General features: G+C 42.7%; 1 protein-coding gene across 2 annotated transcripts in view; it reads left to right on the forward strand.

Moving 5' to 3' along the window:
- Positions 1 to 23,141, forward strand: part of TEX36 (testis expressed 36) — a 41,538-nt gene that overhangs the window by 13,197 nt on the left and 5,200 nt on the right. For both annotated transcript variants that reach the window (XM_033940649.1, XM_033940650.1), the window contains one exon: positions 4,840 to 4,968. In XM_033940649.1, coding sequence (XP_033796540.1) covers positions 4,840 to 4,968 — 129 coding nt within the window. The remainder of the gene's footprint in view (positions 1 to 4,839; positions 4,969 to 23,141) is intronic.

The raw sequence follows: 23,141 nt of genomic DNA on the forward strand, positions 1-23,141 counted from the left end.
TGCTGCTCAGCAATGCAGCTTTGTAAAAGAGCCCATTGGTTTAATGGATTTAACCAAGGGAAGTCTTGCCTCCCCAATCTGCTTTACTTTAAAGGCATGAACAAAAATGTGGATAAAAGTGAGCTGGTTGATGTAGTGTACCTAGATTTTCAGAAAGCTTTTGACAAAGTTCCTTGGCAATGTTCTATTGTGTATTAGGAATTGGTTATTGGGCAGAAGACAGAGGGTAGGGTTAAATGGTTATTTTTTTCTCAATGGAGGAGAGTGAATAGTGGAGTGCCGCAGGGATCTGTACTGGGATCAGTGCTATTTTAATATATTTAGAAATGATTTAGAAATCAGAATGGGAAATGAGGCGATTAAATTTGCAGATGAAACAAAAATTTTCAAATTGTTATTCATGTGGACTGTGAAAAATTGCAGGAAGACTTTAGGAAATTGGGAGACTGGCCAACCAAATGACAGATAAAATTTAATGTGGACAAATACAAAGTGACACACATTGGAAAAATTAACCCAAATCATAGTTTACCTGATGCTAGGACCTACTTTGAGAGTTGGCACCCAAGAAAAAGATCTACAGTAGGTATCATTGTAGACAATACAATTCAATCTTCTGCTCAGTGTGTGGTGGTGGTTGCCAAGAAAGCAAACAGGATGCTAGGAATTATTAGGAAAGGGATGGTAAATAAGACTAAGGGCTCTTTTTACAAAGGTGTGCTAGGGCACACTATAGCACGCGGTAATTTTATGCGTGCGCTAAAAACCCTAGTGCACCTTCGTAAAAGGAGCCCTAAGAGTACTCTAATGCCTTTCTATTGCTCCATAGGGAGACCTCACCTTGAGTATTGTATTCAGTTCTGGTCATTGTATCTCAAGTTATAGCAGAATTAGAAAATGTTCAAAGAGGAGCAACCAAAATGATAAAGGAGATGGAACTCTCGTATGAAGAAAAACTAAAGAGGTTAAGGCTCTTCAGTTTGGAAAAGAGATGGCTGAGGGGGAATATGATTGAGATCTACAAAATCCTGAATGGCGTAAAATAGGTAGAAGCGAATCCCTTTTTTTTTTTTTTAACTCTTTCAAAAAGTACAAAGACTAGGAGGACACTCGATGAAGTTACATGGAAATACTTTTAAAATAAATAGAAGGAAATATTTTTCCACTCAATGAATAGTTAAGCTCTGGAACTCATTGCCAGAGGATGTGGTAACAGCGGTTAGCATATCTGGAATTAAAAAAGTTCCTGGAGGAAAAGTCCATAGTCTGCTAGATATAGGAGAAGCCACTGCTTGCTCTGGGATTAGTAGCATGTTATGTTGCTACTATTTGGTTTTCTGCCAGGTACTTGTGACCTGCATTGGCCACTGTTGGAAACTGGGTTAGTTGGACCATGGATATTGTATTAATCTTTCAGAATCTGGCCATGAAAAGCTAACATTTTTAGGGTTTATGTCTGAACAATTGGCAATTAGCTTAAATATATAGAGAACAACCCTGTTTCTGTACAGCTTCCAGTTCTTAGATTTGTGTAGGGTTTGCTTCAGTCAAAGTATCCCATAGAGTTATGGGGCATTAGCTGATAAGTCTACTATGAACATCTGGACTAGAGAGCTGTGCAGGAACAGTCATTGTGGGTAAACACATGGGTATTATTTCTGGGTCCATGAGATAATCTCTGGCAATGCTAAAATGAGGCTTAGTTGGAACATACAGAGAGAAGCTGCTGGAGACCTGATTGAGGCTTGGCATGCACTGAGAGAAGTTATTGGAGCACCGACTCCACTGCTATTTGGGAATCAAGGTTTTGCCATTCTGGAAGTATAATAGCTTAGAGTAAACATGTACTGTGTATATATCTTTTCAAAATGTCAGTGCCAAAAGATTAATCTGAAATAGTTGGAGCTTTTAAGAAAAACTGAATTTGCTCTAAAAATAAATTCCCAATACAGTATTTTGTTTTTGGCATTCTTAGTGCTGAAAGTACCTGTGGGGATGAAAGGGGATGGAATGAATAGATCTTAGCAGGTATGGGTGGTGATGGGTAAGATTTCTGTCCTGAGCAACTCTCTGCTTAAATACTGTACCTGGAAGTTTTTATTCATGATGTCTGTTGCTTCAACCCACAGAATAAGGAAGCTCCGTCCTGACCATGATGACTTGTCCACTTTATAAATTAGATATGTGCAGAGTATTATCCTAGTTCCTGCTGAAGGTGGCGTCAGATTTCCACCCTATCATTAGTCGATTGTCCTTAGGCCAAATCTCCATAAAGATATGAGCAAAAGTTGTCACAGTAGTGATTTCCACGCAGCAAATGCGATTCAGCCCATTCAGTTCCTGTGGGATGTGTCACTTACATTACTCCAGTACTTATTCCAGTGGCGTTGTAAAAGGGGGCCTTTGTTTCTTTACATGTGAAATTTGGGAATGGCATGACAAAGCCTTTTTATCTTAATATATTTAATTTACTTTTCATACCACAAAATCATAATATAATTGGGGCAATCTAATGGTCCTAAGTGCATTTTTTTTTCTTTTGAAATTAGAAGTGTTGTTTTGGAATCTATAAGTTATGTACATTATTTATTTTACTTCTGCACTATAAAAGTATTAATGACACATTCTGAAGCAGGACTTGCGATGCTGTAGAGGCCCAGGAATGCAGAGTTCTGGATGTGGCATTAATGCATGATCGTAGCCATGTACCATTTTGCAGTGACTAGACTAAAAAAGCCCTAGGTAGTTGAGCCCTGGTTCTAACTGAGTTGGAAGTTTAGGGGAAAAACAGTCAAAAACAAAAAAAATTTAAAATTGCAATATCTAATCTATCATTAATCATGGAAATTAATGGAACACACTCACTCAAATGGCATAAACTATAAACATTTTTGAGAAACAGAGACCTCAGATCTACACAAATTACAATAGCGAATCTTGTAAAGGCAATGTAATGCAATCACAGATGTTTTTAAAAAAAATTTAACCAATTCAGTGAGTAAAATACAGAATTGTATAACTACTTATTAATAACTCATGTAGCTCATTTATGAATTTTAATCTCAAAAACATTTATCTTAAAAATGATTGTAAATTATAATTCCAACAAAAGCCTCCATTTTGTATTGCTTATTTCAGATGAATTGCTTTAGAAGACCTGTGATTGTATCACATGGAGGGGCATAATAAAAAAACATCTAAGTCCCCTTATGGTCTAAGGCCCTAAATGCTGAAAGTAGCAGCAGGGAAAATGTCCATTCTCAAAAAAAAAGTCCAAAAAGAGTGTTTGGGGGTTTTGGGGGGAAGAATGGCCTACCTCTACGTTCAGCAGTTTAATCGCCCAGACCACCACTACGTCTAACCTTAGAATACATTATCAACCAAACAAATTGCCCAAGTCCCAAACGCCCAAAACAAGACCTTTTAGGCGAAGGAGGGACCAGTCCTTCACCTAAAAGCTGGATTCTGTAACCGGCATCTGTCAAAAACACCGGTTACAGAATCTCCTACCGTGGTTCGCAGCAGTTCAGGGGGGGGATCACGATTGCGGCAGGGGAGATTAGGCATCTTTCCTGCCGCGATCGTTGCGGGGGGGGGGGGTGAGGATGTTGCCGGGGCTGCTGAGCTGATTGCAGCAGCCGCAATCAGCTCAGCGGCCCCTATGCGGAACTTATACCTGTTTTGACTTGGTTTAAGTCAAAACGTATAAGTTCCGACTGGGCTACCTGTTAGTTTTTGGTTATACTTGCTGTACGACTAAGTCTAGGTCAGGCTACCTCCCACCCTTTCCCCTCCTATAAAAATTCCTCTTTTCGCTCAAGGTATTTAGAGGCAGGGTACTTGGACAATCTGGCTTTTTGATCGTCCAAGTACTGATTTAGGCCACTTTTTGAACGTGGTTTTTTTATTATTATTATTATTATGAGCCCCATAGCTTTTGCAAGATTCTCTGTTGTGATTTATGGTTGTGTATGTCCGAGGTCTCCTTTTTCTCCAAATGTTTTGAATTTATGCCACTTAGGTGGATGTGTTGTATTTGTTTGTAATTTACCCCCCCCCCCCCTTTTCACAAAAGCATAGCGCTGTTTTTTTTTGTTTTTTTTTGCACCAGCCATGGCGGTAACAGCGCTGATATATATAGAATTCCTATGAGTGTCGGAGCTGTTACCGCCATGGCTGGCACTAAAAAAATGCACTATGCTTTTGTAAAAAGGGGGGGGGGGGGGAATTATTCTACAGACACTGAGATTTGCTCAAGTCCTGCAGTGCAATAAATGGGACATAGTTTGTCATGTTGAACTTTTACAGAACAGCTGTGGAAAAATATTCAGTTTGCATTCATTAAAAAAAAAAAATCTGGTCCAAATTATTTTTATAAATTCATTTTGTCGTTAGATGCTTAGGGCTCCTTTTACAAAGGTACGCTAGGGCCTTAACGCGTGCAATAGCGTGTGTTAAATTCCTGAGCGCGCTAGCCATTACCGCCTCCTATAGCGCACGGTAATTTTGTGCGGGTGCTAAAACCCTTGCGCATCTTCGTAAAAGGAGCCCTTAGTTTGTGTACAGGTCATGTATCTTACTTATAATAATGAAGAATAATCTTAAATATTAGATAGCAATATAACAGATGACTTGTTTTTTCCCCCAAAAGCATTTCCAATACTGTATTTTAAATGCCTTTTGTATTCCTTCTAATATTTGCTACTATATTTATAAATTATGTCTTAGCTCACTATAGTTTCCTTAGAGCCATATGATACAGTGTAAGGTTTAACATTGTTTGAGATAGTTATAGGTCCAGTGTTTTGAATGTCAGCAAAAGATTTATTGTATTTCTAGTTCCCTCATGGTGCAGAATTCCAAAACCAGTTTATCTCAACTACAGCATCCATGTTAATGCAGACAATTGAGCCAGATGTTCAAGAAATTGAAACAACTCTGCCATTGTTATCTAAAATTCAGCCACAGGTAAACTTAGTACATTGCTTAATTTGTTAAGTTAGTTAATTTTGAGTGGTTCTAGTAGTGCTACTAGATACTTTAATAACAGACTACCGTTTACTAACGGTTCCTTGTGCTAATGGATTTAGCTTGAACTAGAGAATGACACGGTGACAAAATTCATCACCGTTCCCGTCCTCGCGGATAACCGCGGGAAACCATCTTCATGTCATTCTTTAAGGAAAGAGGGAAGAATCAGAGTATGAATGGCCACAACCACTGACCCGCAAGCTTTGCTTTGAATAATGCTGGTGTAGAAGGACAGAGGATGAAATAGACACTAGAAAATGACATAGGTTTATTTCCCGCGGTTATCCGCGGGGATGGGAACGGTGATGAATTTTGTCACCGTGTCATTCTCTAGCTTGAACTAAATGTTAAGAAGCCCATTTTATTCCTTTTGGGCTTCTTAGCATTTAGCACATACTAATAGTTTAAGTTCACACTTAATGGGTCCTTTTTCAAAGCTTCATGCTACAGGTTAAACTGCCTATTCTATTCCTTAGCAGTTCAGCTATGTAAAAGCCCATCTAAATAACATAAGAAAAATGTATTTATATCCCGCAGTACCTTAGGAGTTCTATGCGGTTTACAAAAGAAAATGGAAACAGTGGCAATAAAAACAAATAACCTAGAAATTACAAAAAATTCTTAAATAAGTAGGTTTTCAATAAATTCTTGAACTGCTGGTAAGAGACAAAGTTAACTAACAGATTTACAAACTCTTTATCACAAGAAACTGCCTGAAAATATGGGAGTCGTTGAAAATAGCTCTTGGGCATTGTGAATTAATGACTAGAAAATGATCCACAAGATAATCAGGTGCTAAACCATGTAAGACTTTATTAGCAAATCCAACCAAACTTAAATCCGATTCTGGCCTTGACTGGTAACCAATGTAGTCTTTGGTGCAACATGATCTACTTTTTTCAGATTGAAAATTAATCAGACTGCCGTGTTTTGTATGATGTGGAGTCTATGAAGATTTTTTTGCTAACCCACTAAGTAAACTATAATACAGAAATCCAAAATACTTAGAATTAATGACTGTACCAATGGTCTAAAAGAAGAAACATCAAAATATGGTCTAATCTATTCGCTTACCTTAGTAAAAGGACCAGTTCTATTTGGTGAATGGTATGTACAACCTTAATGTACAATTCAGATTACATGAAGGAAGTTATATTGCACAATTTTCTTGTCCTAATATATGGTTCTAAAATTTGCCTTTTTATATAGTTTGATAAGCTATGTCAAGTTAGGATAAAACTTGTATTGGAAACTTGCACTGTAAGGATAATTATGGCAAATTGTAACCTATAAACTGTATATTAGTATTAGACCCCTAGTATGTGTCAAGTTAGGATAAAAACTTGTATCATAAACTTGTACTGTAATTATGGAAAACCCAGTGCAAATTGTAACATGTGAACTGTATATTATGTATGTTTAACTTGTAACACGTTCTGAGCTCTTTGGGGAAAATGAATTAAATAAATTACCACAGCTTTCAGGAAGCCTCTAATTTTTGGGTTCTGCACTAGGATTGTAAATTTAATATATTTAGGGATTCTGTAACAAAGCCACTGTAGAGATTTCTATCATGGGCCAGCGAGGTAAATGCTCAAGGGAATTCTATGAGCATTGGAGCCTTTACCTCTTTGGACCATGGTAGAAACCTCTACTGCAGCTTTGTAAAAGCCAGTGCTATTTAATTAGTCTGCCTTTAAATGGCAGAAACCAAGATTTAAAACATACAAAAATTCCAAAGTATTTCAAGCAAATTAAATCAAAATAAAATCAAAATTACAAATATATACACCATATATAGTAAAATAAAGCAGAAGAAAGAGAAACCCACAAAATCCAAAACCAAAGTACAGCAAATAAAAGTGAATATAACAATCACTAATAAAAAAAATAATAATTATGTAGCAACACCTTGTGGCTCTTCCAAATGAATGAATTGATATTGTGTAGCAGTAGAACCTAAGAACTTTAGGCTAGGAAGAGTTTATCATTAGTAAAGTACGAATAGGAGAAGTCCTTGTGATAAAAAGGGAACTCTGAAATGTATGAGTAGTGCAATCAGGAGCATAATCTTATCTTTGGCTAACCAAGCCCCCCCAAAAAGCATTCTGTCCTTAGTTAATCAAGCCATTGGATAACCAAATGTTTGCATAAGAAGTAAAACAAAAGAAATCCTCAAGAGCAGAAAGAAGTGAACCTTGGAGAAGTAGGATGAATCAGAATACCCACAGGAATGGAATCCAGGAGGGAAAAGAGTTCCAGAGCCAGAGGGACCTTGCTTAAAACAGAGACCAGTATCCAGCAGCTTAAAGGTATTTGATTGGTGTTTGAAGAGAAGACACATACATGTATTTGACAAAGTCTCAGGAGTTCTTGGAGTTAGGGCCAGAGAGGCCCAGAAAGTGGAGTTTCTTTACCTAGGAGTGTAGACAAAGGTCATGGTTACATTTTTTTTCTTCTTATGCTAATATTCTGTATTGATCGGTTTCAATAAAAAAAAACAAACAGTTTATAAAAACCCCAATTGTTTGTCACCGCATTCTTATGACTTAACAGTTCTTTGGTAAAGAATAGATAGTTCTCACCTTTTGATTTCAGTTTGTCATAATTATTATGTTTTTAACTTATGTGAACTATTTAGTTTAGTTAGCAGTATAGAAATTTTTAATAAATTAATAAAATAAATTCTGCTCCCTGCAATTCGCAATTCACATATCTGCACGGGTCATGCAAAGGTCAAACACTACATGTACCATATTTTTTGCTCCTTAAGATGCACTTTTTCCCCCAAAAGTGGGTGGAATTGTCTTATGGAGAGTGAATATTGCATCACAGACTGTGATGTGCCGTGTTCTCCCTAGCATCTTTTAGCCAGGTGCTCCGCCCAGCTAATTTAGGTGAGCACTTGGCTATCTGCCAGGGAAACTTACAGTATATACCTTTTTTCACCTTTTTAAATCCTGGTGGTCCAGCGGTGTATTGGCAGGAGCGAGGTTTCCATGCTCCTGCCCTGCGCTGAGCCCCTCCCTTGCTGGAGGGCTGCCTCAGATCTCACAACCAGTGGTGCACAAAGCAGGAGCAAGCTTTTCGCGCTCCAGCCTGGCCCTACACTGCTCCTGAATGGCTGCTGTCAGTTTTTGCGAGTCCCGCAAGGACTGATGCCAGCTATTCAGGGAACGAAAAGTTTGTTCCTGCCTTGTGCGCTGCAAGATCTGAGGCAGCCGTCTAGCGAGGAAGGGGTTCAGTGTGGGGCAGGAGCATGGAAAGCTCGCTCATGCTGATACACCGCTGGACCACTAGGATTTAAAAAGGTGAAAAAAAGTATGGGGGTAAAAAATTGTTAGTTGGCTAGGATGGATCCCTCCTGTCCCAGCCTACCACTAGACCAGTGGTTCCCAACCCTGTCCTGGAGGAACACCAGGCCAATTGGGTTTTCAGGCTAGCCCTAATGAATATGCATGAAGCAAATTTGCATGCCTATCACTTCATCATATGCAAATCTCTCTCATGCATATTCATTAGGGCTAGCCTGAAAACCCGATTGGCCTGGTGTTCCTCCAGGACAGGGTTGGGAATCACTGCACTAGACCACCAGAGGGGGAACAGGGTGCAGAACCTGGTAGGGAAGGGAGGGAAGGAGGAGTGTGTGGTGCAGTGGTTGGATCTACAGCCTCAGCACCCTGGGGTTGTGGGTTCAAACCCTGCGCTGCTCCTTGTGACCCTGGGCAAGTCACTTAATCCTCCGTAGCTCCAGGTACGTTAGATAGATTGTGAGCCCACCGGGACAGAGAGGGAAGATGCTTGAGTACCTGATTGTAAAAACCGCTTAGATAACCTTGATAGGCGGTATATAAAATCCTAATAAACTTGAAACTTGAAACTTGAAGGAGGCTGGGTTCAGAGACTGGCAGGGAGGGGGGGGGCTGAGTGAAGAGCCTAGAAAACTAGAAGAGTGCTTGAAACTTAATTCCTCATTTGTTAATGACAGCGATGATGGTTCTTAATACTGCTGTTAACTTTACATGGTTGCAATATTATTCTGCTATATTTTATTAAATGTAATGTAATGTAATTTATTTCTTATATACCGCTAATCCGTTAGGTTCTAAGCGGTTTACAGAAAATATACATTAGGGTGCAATAAAATTATAAATATATTAGTTACACCATTTGGTTCAGAATATTTTTTTTTTCTTGTTTTCCTCCTCTAAATCTAGATGCGTCTTATGGTCAGGTGCATCTTTAGTGGAAAAAAAAAAAAAAAAATATGATAACTCATTCTTTCTAGTCCTGTTGGAGTGTTCCTGCTCTCATTCTCTAGCTCAGAATGTAACTTATAACCCTATCAGTCACCCTGGTCATTATGGGTAAGCTTTTGTTCTCACCTGGCTCAATGATCTCTGTTTTTAAATTTGGAAGTCCTAAACACCTCGCTCAGTTTCCTTCTCTGTATTCTGTGGGGCTCATTTTCATAACACTTAGGCACACAAAGTACCACAAATTTCTTTGGGACTTTGTGTGTCTAAGTGCTTTGTAAATGAGCCTCTACTTTATATTTCATTACCCTAGGTACAATTGAAATGTCTGCAAGATGATTATTTGCATTTGTTTTAATCCCAAATTAGAGCATCACTCATAATTTCAACTATCTACAGCAGAGGTTTTCAACCCAATCCTGCATACATTATACTGTATACAAATTATATTTCATTCATGTTCATTTCGGGTGTCCTGAAAACTTGACTTGGGAAAATATCTCCTCGTATAGATGTTGGTTGGGTTTAACTTGTCTATCAACTCAGCTAGCACAAGTTACCCGTATATACTCGAATATAAACCAAGATTTTGGGCCAAGAAAATGGCCCAAAAATGGGGGTCTCAGTTTATATTCAAGTCCTGAACTGATAACCATCACTTTTGTCCTCCTCACCTGACCCAATTATCGGTGCCACTGCTGTCCACCTCTCCTGATGCCTGGCATTTCTGTCCAGCACAAACATCCTTCACAAACCCAGCCCTCCCCTGATGAAATGTGCTACTTTCCTCCACAAACCTCTCTCCCCAATGACTATCCTCGTCCCACCCATCCATCATTCGACTTATTGTTCCGATGTTCGAAGAAACTGACACCAACGTTCCATGTGCAAGGCCTTGAGCTTCTGTACATGCCTACTCAGGCTTGCCAGCTCCCACCCTCTCTGAGAATCCCTGAGATGGTGGGAGCCAGCTTTGAGCATGTGCAGAAACTCAAGACCCCACATCAACCCGGCAAGGAACATTGGTGTCAGTTTCTTCAAGCACCAGAATGGTAAGCCTAATACTTTTGGCTCCTGAGCCAATCAGGCCCTTATGCTCCTTCCCAGTGCATCCCACAATGCTTCGGGAAGGAGCAGGCCCGCCATTCTGTATGGAATAATAACTGATTAGTAACGCTTATAAATTGTTACTTTATAAATTTTGTTTCTAGCGTAAGAAATACTTCTACCATGAAGAGGACTTGATGGATATTCTCAAAAAAATAAATAAATAAATTTCGTGAGCCGGGGGGGGGGGGGGGGGGGGGGGGGGAGATGGGCGACCCTGGGATTGCCCATTTTCCAGGCTTGGTATTCCTTGTTATTCCTCCTAGTGTGAGTTTTTTTTTTCCTCTCTCTTTTTGTGTTTGTCGTTGTCTTTGTGGGTGAGGAGGGGTGTTTTGGGGGGAGGGAAGATCCCTTTTTCGAGTCTTTAGGGGCCCATAAGAGTCCAGGGCCCTGATTTTCAAGCTTTTCCTCTTCTTTTGGATATTGTTTGGGACCTTACTGATTGTCCAATGTGATATTTGATGTCTCTTTGCCTTTCCTGTTCCTTGCTGTAAATTTCCTTGTTACCAATGTTGATGGGGGGAGCTATGTTGGGGGTTTTACAATTGTATTTTGAACAACTTCTATGCTTTTTGCTGTATTTCTTATACTTTTAACTTTCTGTTCAATAAAAACTGTTTATACTATTAAAAAAAAAATCTTTTTTAGGTATTTTTTTTTTTTTCTCCTTTTTTCTTATGATAATGATTTCCATTTTCTTATTATGTTTATGGATTATAAATGACAATTTGAAAGCTTAATAAAACCCCCAATAACAACTACTTTTATGGCACCTATTTATTTGGCATATGCAATCAGTTATTTGACTATCTAAGCAGAAGGCTCAATCCACACAGTATAGACCAGTGTTTGTCAACCTTTTTACACCAATGGACCGACAGAAATAAAAGAATTATTCTGTATACCGGCATCGGTCCGTGGACCGGCGGTTGAAGAACACTGGGCTATGTTGTGGGCCAGACCCTGCCCATCTCTACCCAATCTCCACCCCAGACCCCGCCCCATAATAGTACTAATTGTACTATTTGTACTAATTATACATTTAATTTGTACTAATTGTAACACTATTTTTTCCATTCATTTTTCACAGATACACAATATAATCATATTAACAATACATAATGGTTAACCACAAAATTAAACTACACAAAGCACACTGACAGCAGATGTAAATTCTCAAAATTGACATAATTCAAACACTAAATTCAAAAATAAATTCATTCCCCCTACCTTTGTTGTCTCTCTCACTCCATGCTATGCCTTACCTTCTGGCCTGCTCCAGCCTGGTCCTTTTATGCCGCCCCCAGTATTATCTTCAGGCCGGCTCCCTCTTCCTCACTAATGCAGTGCACAAAGCTGCGGGCAGCAGCTCCTTGCGCGTCCCATGCCTCATCTGGAAGCCTTCCCTCTGACGTTGCAACGTCAGAGAGAAGGCTTCTGGTTCAGACGCAGGACGCGCATAGGAGCCACTGCCCGTGGCTTTGTGCACTGAATCAGTGAGGAAGAGGGAGCTGGTTCAAAGATAACGCTGCATCGATCGCACCATGGACCAGTGATTGAAGAACACTGTTTTGGGCCTGATGCACGTGCTGGCCCTGTGGATCAGCAGGAAATTTCTGTGGACCGGCACCAGTCCACGGACCGGTGGTTGAAGAACACTGGTATAGACAATCTGATTATTAAGTTCATACTTTTGAAGGCTTGAGTAGCATAGACTATGGCCCAAGAACTCTAACAAAGAATGATTGCATCACATTCATGGCGTATCTAGGGTATGTGACACAGCCGGGGTCGATCACTTTTTAACACCCCCTCCATATAAAAAAAAATATATATTTTTAGTTAGTTAGTTTTATATCCCATCTTCCCCAGAGAGCTCAGAATGGGTTACAGTTTAACAGTCACAGTGTTACAATATAATAATAATAATATAACAGTTTATATACCGCAGGACTGTGAAGCAGTGGCATTCCGTGGGGGGGAGGAGGGGGGGCGTCTGCCCCAGGTGCACAGCTGGTAACTTACCGGGGAATAGGCTGCTGCTGGTGAAAGGCTGCCATTGCCGTCATCAGAAAGAAGTCGGTGCCGAGTTCTCCCTGCTTCTCTTCCCCGCGAGCCGACCAACTCTAATCGTCCGACGTCAATTCTGACGTCGGAGAGGATGTTCTGGGCCAGCCAATTGCTGCCCGGCTGGCCCGGAACGTCCTCTCCGACGTTAGAATTGACGTCAGGCAGCCAGAGTTGGTCGGCCCACGGGAATAGAAGCAGGGCGAATTCGGCGCCGGCCTGTTTCCGATGGCTAGTGGCAGCTTTTCCCTGGCAGTGGTGGCAGCAATATGTTTCCCAATGGCGGTGGCATGGGGGAGGGCAGGGAGAAAGAAAGAAAGGGGGGGACAGGGATCCAGAAAGAAAGAAAGGGGGCAGGGTGAAAGAAAGAAAAAAATGGGACATGGAGAGAGAAAGAAAGAAGGGGGAGGGTGAAAGAAGAAAGAAGGGGGCAGGGTGAAAGAAAAAAATGGGGCACAGAGAGAGAAAGACAGGCATACAGTAAGAAAGGGGGAATGGAGAGAGAAAGAAGGGGACAGGATTAAACAAAGAAAAAGTTGGGGGAGGGAATGAGGTCTGGAGGAGAAGAAGCATACAGGAGGCTGAAAGAAGGGAAGAAATATTGGATGCATAGTCAGAAGAATAAAGTGCAACCAGAGGCTGATGAAATTACCAAAGGTAGGAAAAATGATTTTATTTTCAATTTAGTGATCAAAATGTGTCCGTTTTGAGAATTTATATATGCTGTCTATTTTGCACTATGGCCCCCTTTTACTAAACCACGATAGCAGTTTTTAGCGCAGGAAGCCTATGAGCGTCGAGAGCAGCGTGAGGCATTCAGCGCAGCTCCCTGTGCTAAAAAACGCTATTGTGGTTTAGTAAAAAGGGAGGGGGTATATTTGTCTATTTTTGTATAGTTGTTACTGAGGTGACATTGCATAAAGTCATCTGCCTTGACCTCTTTGAAAACCCGTGGAATATAAATGATAATTAACATTTTCTCTGCATACAGTGTGCTTTGTGTTTTTAAAATTGTATTGTTGGTAGATCATTTTGACTTGGCCACGAAGGTAAGGGGGAGGGAGGGGAGCTGCTGAAAGACATCTAGTAATCCTTGCAGGCTTGACTGTGCAGGGAATTATTTTTGTAAAATCATGTTTTGTTGTGTGACTAGCATTATTTAGACTTTAATTTCTATGAATGAATAGAATGAAAATGATATAAAATTACTTTGCTTGTTTTTATATGCGTGCGCTGAAGGAAAGTGGAGAGAGAGTGGGCTGAGGACGCTGAAGGGAAATGGGGAAGAGAGAGTGGAGAGAAGACGCTGATTTATAAATTGACAATTGTACAGAATATTGTTTCTTTTTATACTTTAATATAATAAGTTCAATATAAAACAATTCAAGGCTTGTGTGGATGGAATCAGGTGGTTTGTGGGGATGAGGACCGAGCTTACGGGGATTAGTCCAATAAAATGGTATTTTCTTATTTCTCATTATTTGTTTTATTTTTATTTGTTAATTTGTAAAGTGGTGATTGTTATGTATCAGTTTTTTCAAATTTACATCTACTGTCTTTATATTTTGCACAGTATTAGAGGACATGTATTACTGTTTTTGTGGTGTTATGGTATTGCATTGTATGCAGAGTCTGGTTTCTTGACAGTTCAGTTTAACTTTTGTTTACATATTTCTATTTTTAGTTTGTGATTATTCCATATTGGGTGAGGATGTATCTGTCTGTATGAAAGGGACATGGCTTTCTGATTTTCTGATAGCATCGACTGTACAGGATCAATTGACTATGCAGGATCTGGTTTGTTTAGTTTTACAATGTATGTGTTGGTGTTCTAGTGCTCACTGCAGTATTTAAGATGCTGCCTTTTCCTAGGTACACTCTTGTTGTGCGATATGTAGATTGTTACTAAAAATCATATTTTTCATAGAGATGGGGGGGGGGGGTCAAAAAATGGTGGGCCCCGGGTGTCACATATGCTAGGTACGCCACTGCCGTGAAGTTCTGTGCGGTTTATAATAATTAAAATATGCTACAAATTGAGTGGATTTAACAAAGTTAAAAGCTAGTAATTAACAGCTCTAGGGATCAGTTATTGTGGAATGAGATTGTGCAGGTTAGTTGCCCAAGTATTTAGATATGTTTTTAGGCGTTTCCTAAATTCCCCATAGGGTTATAACCTCTCCAACCCCACCCAGGTGCTGAGGTGTAAACAAAATAAACCAAAAAGACTTTTTTTTCTCTCTTTTAGGTCTTAATTCATGCTTGCTCTCTAACAACATTCTCATACACTAACACACCAACCACCACAACTCACAGCCCAAACACTCAACCTACACATCTCCAACCAACCCCTTGACTCACCCTGAGGTACCCACAGAGCAAGAAAAACAAATGCAAAAAGCCTGGAAGCCAGACAAGGGGGAAACAGGCATGTCAAGGTCCATTCAGGTCACCAGATCACGCAAGCACTTCCACAGGTTAACGTAATGTTGCTTGGACAGATTAGAGGACAGAGGAGAAGCCCTAATCTCAAACTGAGCCAGTTCCCAAAGTCTACTCTTCCATTGGGCCTCCGGTGGAGCATCCTCTGAAACCCTAAGAGGATGGCATTGTACAAGAATCTGCAAAGCAGGAGGGTCAGACCCTGCACCCGAAGGGGCTCCTGAAAACCTACTCCACTCCAAAAGAGGAAGCACCCTCACACTGACACTTAACACAAAGGTCACTGTCCCAAAGCTCTATACGCGCCCCTTTCTGCCAGGTAATATAAGCTCTGTGGAGGACCTTGTATTGGAGTTCTTGAAAATCAGCAGATTTCGTGAAGACATACAAAGTCTTAAAACACTTAAAGAACTGATGCTCAGAAATGGGCTGCCCCAGGTGTGCGCCCACAGTGCTCCCAAGACTGATAAAGAAATAGAAGATTTCAAAATGTGATACCATTAAGACAGAGAAACTGATGTGGGGTAGTGGAAAAACGGATATCTAGCGGGCCTTTAACCCATGCCCCAGTATGCCCTCGGCATTCAGTTTCTCAGTAATGTCGAAGCTGGAAGTATGAAAATAAAGAGCGATGGGGAACATTCCAGTGATCACGAACTTGTTGGAAAGAAAGGAAATCAGTAGGGTGAAGGTCCAACACGTGCTCCATAGTCACACATCCCCGGGATGCCCAATCCCCGAACACGGAGCGGCCCCAGCCCGGAACAAATTGAGAATTCCCCTCAAGCCGCAAAAAAGGAGAGACTACGGTGCTAAGACCCTGTCTGTGGGTCCACCACTGCCAAGCCCTCCACAAAGGCAGTAAAAATTGGAAACGAGTCCAGTGTTGGCGAGAGGGATCAGACTGGAAATGAAGCAGATTGATAAAGTTAAAGGGATGGCTCCAACCTGCCATCCAACCCGGTGGAAAATACTGGTCACATCTCATATGCCCTTCGTGGATTCAACGCATACATTGTATAAGCAGATATCAGGAACATTAAGACCACCAAAGCTCTTGTCAAGAGAAAGCTTGAGCACTCCAATCCGAAGAGCTCTAGACTTCCAAAGAAACTGAGAAATGACCGATTTTGAAATGAAGCTCGTCCTGACGATGAAGCCAAAGGGGCATGGTCTGGAGGAGATACAATAATTTGGGAACCAAAACCATATTTACAAAGGCTGTGCGACCCAAAAGCCCCAGCGGGAGCTCCTTCAAGGCCAAGCATAATTTCTCAATAGCCTCGAGAGGACGGAGAACATTAGCAGTATAAAGGATAGTTTTACCCAAATAACACACGAAGTTGATTGAAGGAGAAATAGGTAATAAAGCATGCCAGGGCTCCGGGGGACCACCAGAAGGCAGCAAGAGCTCTCTCAAAATTCACTTGCAACCCAGACAAAGCCCTCAAATCACAGATCATCTCCAAGGCCCTAGGTAGATGAACCGAAACCTGGTCCAGGAACAGCAAATTTTGCATTCGTGCCCCCCCTCACCCGCATCACCTGGATTTTAATAGCAAGGGGTTCTATGGCCAGAAGAAAAAGAAGGAGCGAAAGAGGACAGCCCTGCTGCATACTCCGCTGCATCCCAAAAGCCTCCATGCGACCCCCCATTAATCAAAAGCCAAGCCTTGGGGGCTGTATAGAGAGCAGTTACCCAAGCAAAGAAGTGCCTCTGAAAGCCGTCAGTCCAGAACCCAAAATATATAATCCCAGGAGATGCTGTTGAAAGCCTTCTCCATGTCTAGTCCCGCAACTGCTGGCTGACCTCCTCGATCAACCTGATCATAGATGGCACCCAAAACTTTCATCAGGTTCATAGAGGCATAATGCCCGGGCACGAAACCCACCTGATCTGTATATATGAGACCAGGGAGAAAGAAATTCAGGCGACGCACCATAGTCATGGTCAGTAACTTAATATCATGGTCCAACAGGGAGATAGGCTGGAAAGAACCAACCAAGATCGGATCTTTGCCCGGTTTAGGGAACAAAACAACATGAGCAAGATTATCCGGAAAGGCCCCACCCTCGGCTGCCACAGCATTACACATTGCACTAAGTGGCTATGCCACCAAATCCTGGAGAATCCGGTAATATTCCGAGCCCAAGCCATTGGGGCCAGATGCCGTCACCAGGGTGAGAGATTTTATGGTCAGTAACATCTCTGGGCCCGTAATCGGGGCACTCAGAGAAACAGCCTGATCAGCCTCCAAATGGGGCACCCCCAGGCCCTGGAAGAAAGCATCCAGAACATCCCGATCTAATATTTAACCCAAGCCATTGGGGCCAGATGCCGTCACCAGGGTGAGAGATTTTATGGTCAGTAACATCTCCGGGCCCGTAATTGGGGCACTCAGAGAGACAGCCTGATCAGCCTCCAAATGGGGCACCCCCAGGCCCTGGAAGAAAGCATCCAGAACATCCCGATCTAATATTTTACTACCATACAAAGCTTTGTAGCACCAAACAAACTGCTCTGCAATTTGCTGTTCCCTTTCATCGCGGGTCCCCTGGGTATCTCTAATTTGACATTTTTTAAAGGGGCGGATGAGATTGGCCAAAAGCTTCCCGGATTTGCTCCCCCACCAATAAAGCTGATATCTGTGATAATAAAGTGATTGCTCCGCGTGCTGATTGAGCAAGGCCTCTATTTTACTCTAAATGATCTGAATCGGATAAGGTATTAATATGCACCCGCCTCTTAGCAGCCGTGGTATGCGATGATGTGGCCACGCAGCATTGCTTTGGAGGCAAACCAAAAAGTAACAGGCCCCAGATCAGGAATGTATTGGTTGTCTGATAGTCCACCCATCGGGCTCTCAGAAAAGCTCAAAAATCCGGGTCAGCGTACAAATGAGACAATTCCCATGACTGAGCCTATTGAGTAGGGGCCACAGTCAGAGTGAGACTGTGGCTTCGGATATCTTCACCTTGGTAGCCTTAGCAAACAACTGCTTATCAAGAAAGAGATAGTCCAGCCTAGTGTACACCTTATGGGTATGGAAATAGAAAGTAAAATCCTGGTCAAAAGGGTGTAAAGCATGCCACACAACCACCATGTCCAGGTGTTGGGAGAGAAAGCCCACTCCTCGCATATCATGATCCCGAGTGCGAGGTCAGGGCGGCTTACAATCCACACTCGGCTCCGCAGTAATATTCATATCGCTCCCTGTAATCTGGATAGCCAGAGAGATAGGTAAGAACAGAGGAAAAAATTTGTGACAGTAAACATTCGGAGCACAAATGCTACAAAGTAGTAATTTCAGCCCCCATAGTTCCCCCAACACTATATTATACCTCCCCTCCTTATCTTGAATTTGTTTATGTAAGGTGAACGGTAAGCATTTATGCATCAAGATAGCAACTCCTCGCTGTCTTCCACCAAAAGTAGAAGAGTAGACTTTCCCCACCCAACCCCTCTTGAGTTTAGCATGCTCAATCTGAGAAAGATGGGACTCCTGCAAGTACGCAACGTCCGCTTTCCTTTTAATACTGCTAATCTCTGAAGTTTTTCAAAAAGTAATCTGCTAAATGTTTCTGCCCCCCCCCCCCAATACTACCCGATGTACTTGGTAGTCTGTGGGGATCAAGGGCATGAGTGAAGCCCCCTTTCTGCTGCCCTTTGTGGTGAACCCTTGAAAATGGCTGCCGTGACCTCTCACAGCAGCTTACAGTAGCTACCTTGGAAGGTTGCCGCCGCCATTTGCAAAGGCTCACTGCAAGGGGGCTTTGCTTTTGCCCCCAACAACCCTCAAGGAGCACCAGGGACATTAGGGTAGGAGCTGGGTAGAGGGGGGCAGGAGGAAGAAGGCTTTTTTGGAGGCTGGGAAGGGGATTGAGGGGCTTTCAGCATTAAAAATAGTTATGTGAGTTCCAGCTGATATTCAGTGCCAGGGCCCCCTTAGCTAAGTGAGATAATTTTAGGACTGTCCTAAATTTACCCGCTTAGTCATAGGGGTACCAGCACTGAATATTGCTGGCACCCACTTAACCCTGGGGCCCGTCAGAGGCAATATTTAGTAGCACTGCATGCTTTAGTGATGTTGAATATTGGGGGCTAGGTGGTAGTAATCAAGTTAAGCAGGCAGGAGAAGCTCCAAGCCAAAGCTACCTCAAAGAGCAAATATGGTATTAGTCACCCTTTCTGAAATTTCCAAGGTGGCCATGGAGACGTCCATTCATACTTTCAAACATTATTCTCTAGATGAGTATATTTGGTTGGACTATACTTCAGAATCTTTTTGTATATGTCCCATTGACCCTTACAATATTATGTGGGTTGCTATGCAGGAAAAATGCTAATATGAGAACTCTGATCTTTGTGGTCATTTTCAGTATAATTGCTTTAGGCTGTTTGATATAGGAGAAAGCTGGATTTCTTACCTGTAATGAGATGTGTGGAGGGGGGGAGGGGTTCTCCATAGACCTCAGCCAAATGCAAACACACACCACCACTGAGGTCAGTCTCAAATCGCCCAGGGCAGTTCAGTTAAATTGGAGCTTCTATACAGATTAAAAAGATCCCTCCAATGTATCCTTCAAATGCACTATAATTTGTAAGTTATAAAAAAAAAAAAAAAAAAAAAAAAGCATAGGACAATTAATTAGACAAGTCATTCCAACCCAATTCTTGGGGCACACTTAGTCCCATCGGGTTTTCAAGATGTGTGTTATTTTGTAACCCACATAGATTTTTGAATATGCGGAATATAAATAAAATGGCAAATATATATTAGGTAGGACTTAAGAGTTGCCATACAAATAGATTAGATCAAATGTCCACCAAACCCAGCATCCTGTTTCCAGCAGTGCTCAATCCGTGTTTCAAGTAACTGTCAAGATTTTAAAAAGTAAATAGATTTCATGTTGCTTATGCTCAAGGATGAGCAGTGGCTCGCTCTGATTCTCTGGGATTATACCAGTTTATGGACTTTTCCTCCAGGAACTTGTCTAAACCTTTATTAAACAAACTATGATAATTGCTTTTACCACAGTGTCTCAAAGTTCAGTGACCAAGGATAATTGTGTGGAAAAAATATTTTCTACAACTTGTTTAAAACATGCTATTTAGTAACGTTATGGGGAGTTCTTTAGTCTTTCTGCTTTCTAAAAGAATAAACAACCAATTTATATTTACCTACTCATGATTTTTATAGACCTATCATATCTCCCTTTGGTCTTCTCTCCCAGCTGAAAAGCCCCAACTTTTTTTTAGCTTTTTCTATAAGGGAATTGTACATTCTCCTTCAGCATTTTGGTTTCCCTACTCTTTACCATTTCTAGTTCTGCTTTTTTTTTTTCTCTTTTATTTTGAGATGTGGCAACAAGAGTTGCACACAATGGTCAAGGTTGCAATACAGAGGCATTGAGATTTTCCATTCCTGATTCCTAACATTCTTTTTACTTTTCTGACTGCCACCTCATACCAAGCCCAGAATTTTCAAAGTCTTGCCTATATTCTTTTCTGGGGTGGCAACTTCTAATATGGACTTTAACATTAAGTAAATACAGTTTAAAATGCAAAAAGCACATGAGTCCTGAACCTAGGGGTAGTGCATCTTCACCTGCAAGGGATACAGACAGTATCATCTTACATTTTCAACTCTGCCTCCCTGCATCACCGGGCACTGCCCTCTCTCCTCAGCTTTTTCCTTCTACAAGCAACAGATACTGTTTTGATAGGGCAATCATGCAGGATCTCTGTGAGCAGCTCAAACCCCTCCTCCAGGCCCGCACCAAAGGTGTCCATGGTCCTTAGTGCACAATCTAGCACTGCTCAAGCAGCCTTTGTAGCAGGCCCACCATTTGGACCATGATCTGCCTCTGTGCATGAGCTCCAGCAGCCAGTCTCCATGCATGAGGAAGGATTGCTGCATGCAGGAGTTGGTCAAGGTGCATAGGCCAACATTGGGGGGCCCTGATGCCCCTCTACCTCCTGCCCTTCATCACCCTGCAAGGCAGGTTTGTCACTCCAGGGGTCCTCCTGCTTCTCTCCTGGGCTCTCACCCTGTCCCTTCTCTGCTCCTGCTTAACGTGCTTAATGCTTAACGTGACCATTTATTTTTTTCATCAAAAGGGGACATCTATTAATTGTCAGTCCCGCCCCCAATTCTGCCCTAGTCCCGCCCCAATCCCGCCCTAGCCCTGCCTCAACCCTGCCCTAGCCCCGCCCCCAATCCCACCCCTAATTTCTTCCATTCATTTTTCATGTACACATAATATCTTTATATTAATTCATAATGGTAACCTAAAAATTAAAAAAAACTACAAAGCACACTATACGCAGAGAAAATGTTAATTATCATTTGGGGTTTTCAAAGATGTCAAGGCAAATGACTTTAAAATATGCAATGTCATCTCAGTAACTATAGAAAAATAGACAAATATAGTGCAAAATATAGACAGCAGATATAAATTCTCAAAACTGACAAGTTTTGATCACTAAATTGAAAATAGAATCATTTTTCCTACCTTTGCTGTCTGGTGATTTCATGAGTCTCTGGTTGTGTTTCCTTCTTACTGTGTATCCTTTCTTTCATTCATTTCTTTCTTTCTTTCTACACTCAGGCCCAACAATTGTCCCTTTCTATTCCCTCCCTCCTTCCTTCCCATGTCCATAGTGCCTCCCAGTGCCTCTGTCCTGTGTCCTTAAAGCCCCAGTGCCTCTGTCCTGTGTCCCTAGTGCCCCCCAGTACCTCCTTCCCATGTTCTTAGTACCCCCAGTGCCTCTGTCCTGTGTCCTTAGTGTCCCAGTGCCCCCTTCCAATGTGCATAGTGCCCCCAGTGCCTCTGTCCTTAGTGCCCCAGTGCTTCCTTCCCATGTCCATAGTGCCCCCAATGCCTGTCCTGTGTCCTTAGTGCCCCCAGTGTCTCCTTCCCATGTCCATAGTGCCCCCAATGCCTCCTTCCCATGTCCATAGTGTCCCCAGTGCCTGTCCTGTGTCCTTAGTGCCCACAGTACCTCCTTCCCATGTCCATAGTGCCCCCAATGCCTCTTTCCCATGTCCATAGTGCCCCCAATGCCTGTCCTGTGTCCTTAGTGCCCCCAGTGTCTCCTTCCCATGTCATAGTGTCCCCAGTGCCTGTCCTGTGTCCTTAGTGCCCCCAGTACCTCCTTCCCATGTCCTTAGTACCCCCAGTGCCTCTGTCCTGTGTCCTTAGTGTCCCAGTGCCCCCTTCCAATGTGCTTAGTGCCCCCAGTGCCTCTGTCCTTAGTGCCCCAGTGCTTCCTTCCCATGTCCATAGTGCCCCCAATGCCTGTCCTGTGTCCTTAGTGCCCCAGTGTTTCCTTCCCATGTCCATAGTGCCCCCAATGCCTCCTTCCCATGTCCATAGTGTCCCCAGTGCCTGTCCTGTGTCCTTAGTGCCCACAGTACTTCCTTCCCATGTCCATAGTGCCCCCAATGCCTCTTTCCCATGTCCATAGTGCCCCCAATGCCTGTCCTGTGTCCTTAGTGCCCCCAGTGCCTCCTTCCCATGTCCATAGTGCCCCCAGTGCCTGTCCTGTGTCCCTAGTGCCCCCAGTGCCTCCTTCCTATGTCTTCTCTTGCCTTTGTCCCTCCCCCCGAAGCCAGCCTGCCTGCCTACTTCCTTCCCTTTCTCCAGTGCCTGATTCAAATCCCCCCCCCCGCAGATTCAACCCCCCCCACGATTCAACACTTCCCCCCCCACACGGATTTAACATTCCCCACCCGCAGATTCAACCCCCTCCGCGGATTCAAAACCCCTGCCTGCCCGCCCGTGTATCGCCGCTGCCTTCCAGTCTGCCTCCCTGCTGCGCCGATTGAAACGCTGGACCGCCGCCACTGCTTCTTGACTTCTTCCCGACGTCAATTTTGACATCGGAGAGGAAGTTCGGGGTCAGCCAATCGCTGCCTGACTGGCCCAAACTTCCTCTCCGATGTCAAAATTGACTTCGGGAAGAAGCCAAGAAGCAGCGGTGGCGGCCCAGCGTTTCAATTGGCGCGGCAGGGAGGAAAAGTGATCAGCTGTCCTGGTGCCCCGCGCACAGCTTCAGGACGCTGTCCCTGAAAACGGGACATTTTTGGTGTCCCGAAGCGGTGGGTCGGGACAACGGGACGGTCGGCCCGGAAACGGGACTGTCCCGTTGAAAACGGGACGTATGGTCACCTTAAGCATGCTGCTCCTTGTCACCCCCTGCTGCTCCTTAAGTTGGCCTGTGTGTGTAAAAGA

The sequence above is a fragment of the Geotrypetes seraphini genome, chromosome 4 (assembly GCF_902459505.1).
Source record: "Geotrypetes seraphini chromosome 4, aGeoSer1.1, whole genome shotgun sequence".
Taxonomy (NCBI): domain Eukaryota; kingdom Metazoa; phylum Chordata; class Amphibia; order Gymnophiona; family Dermophiidae; genus Geotrypetes; species Geotrypetes seraphini.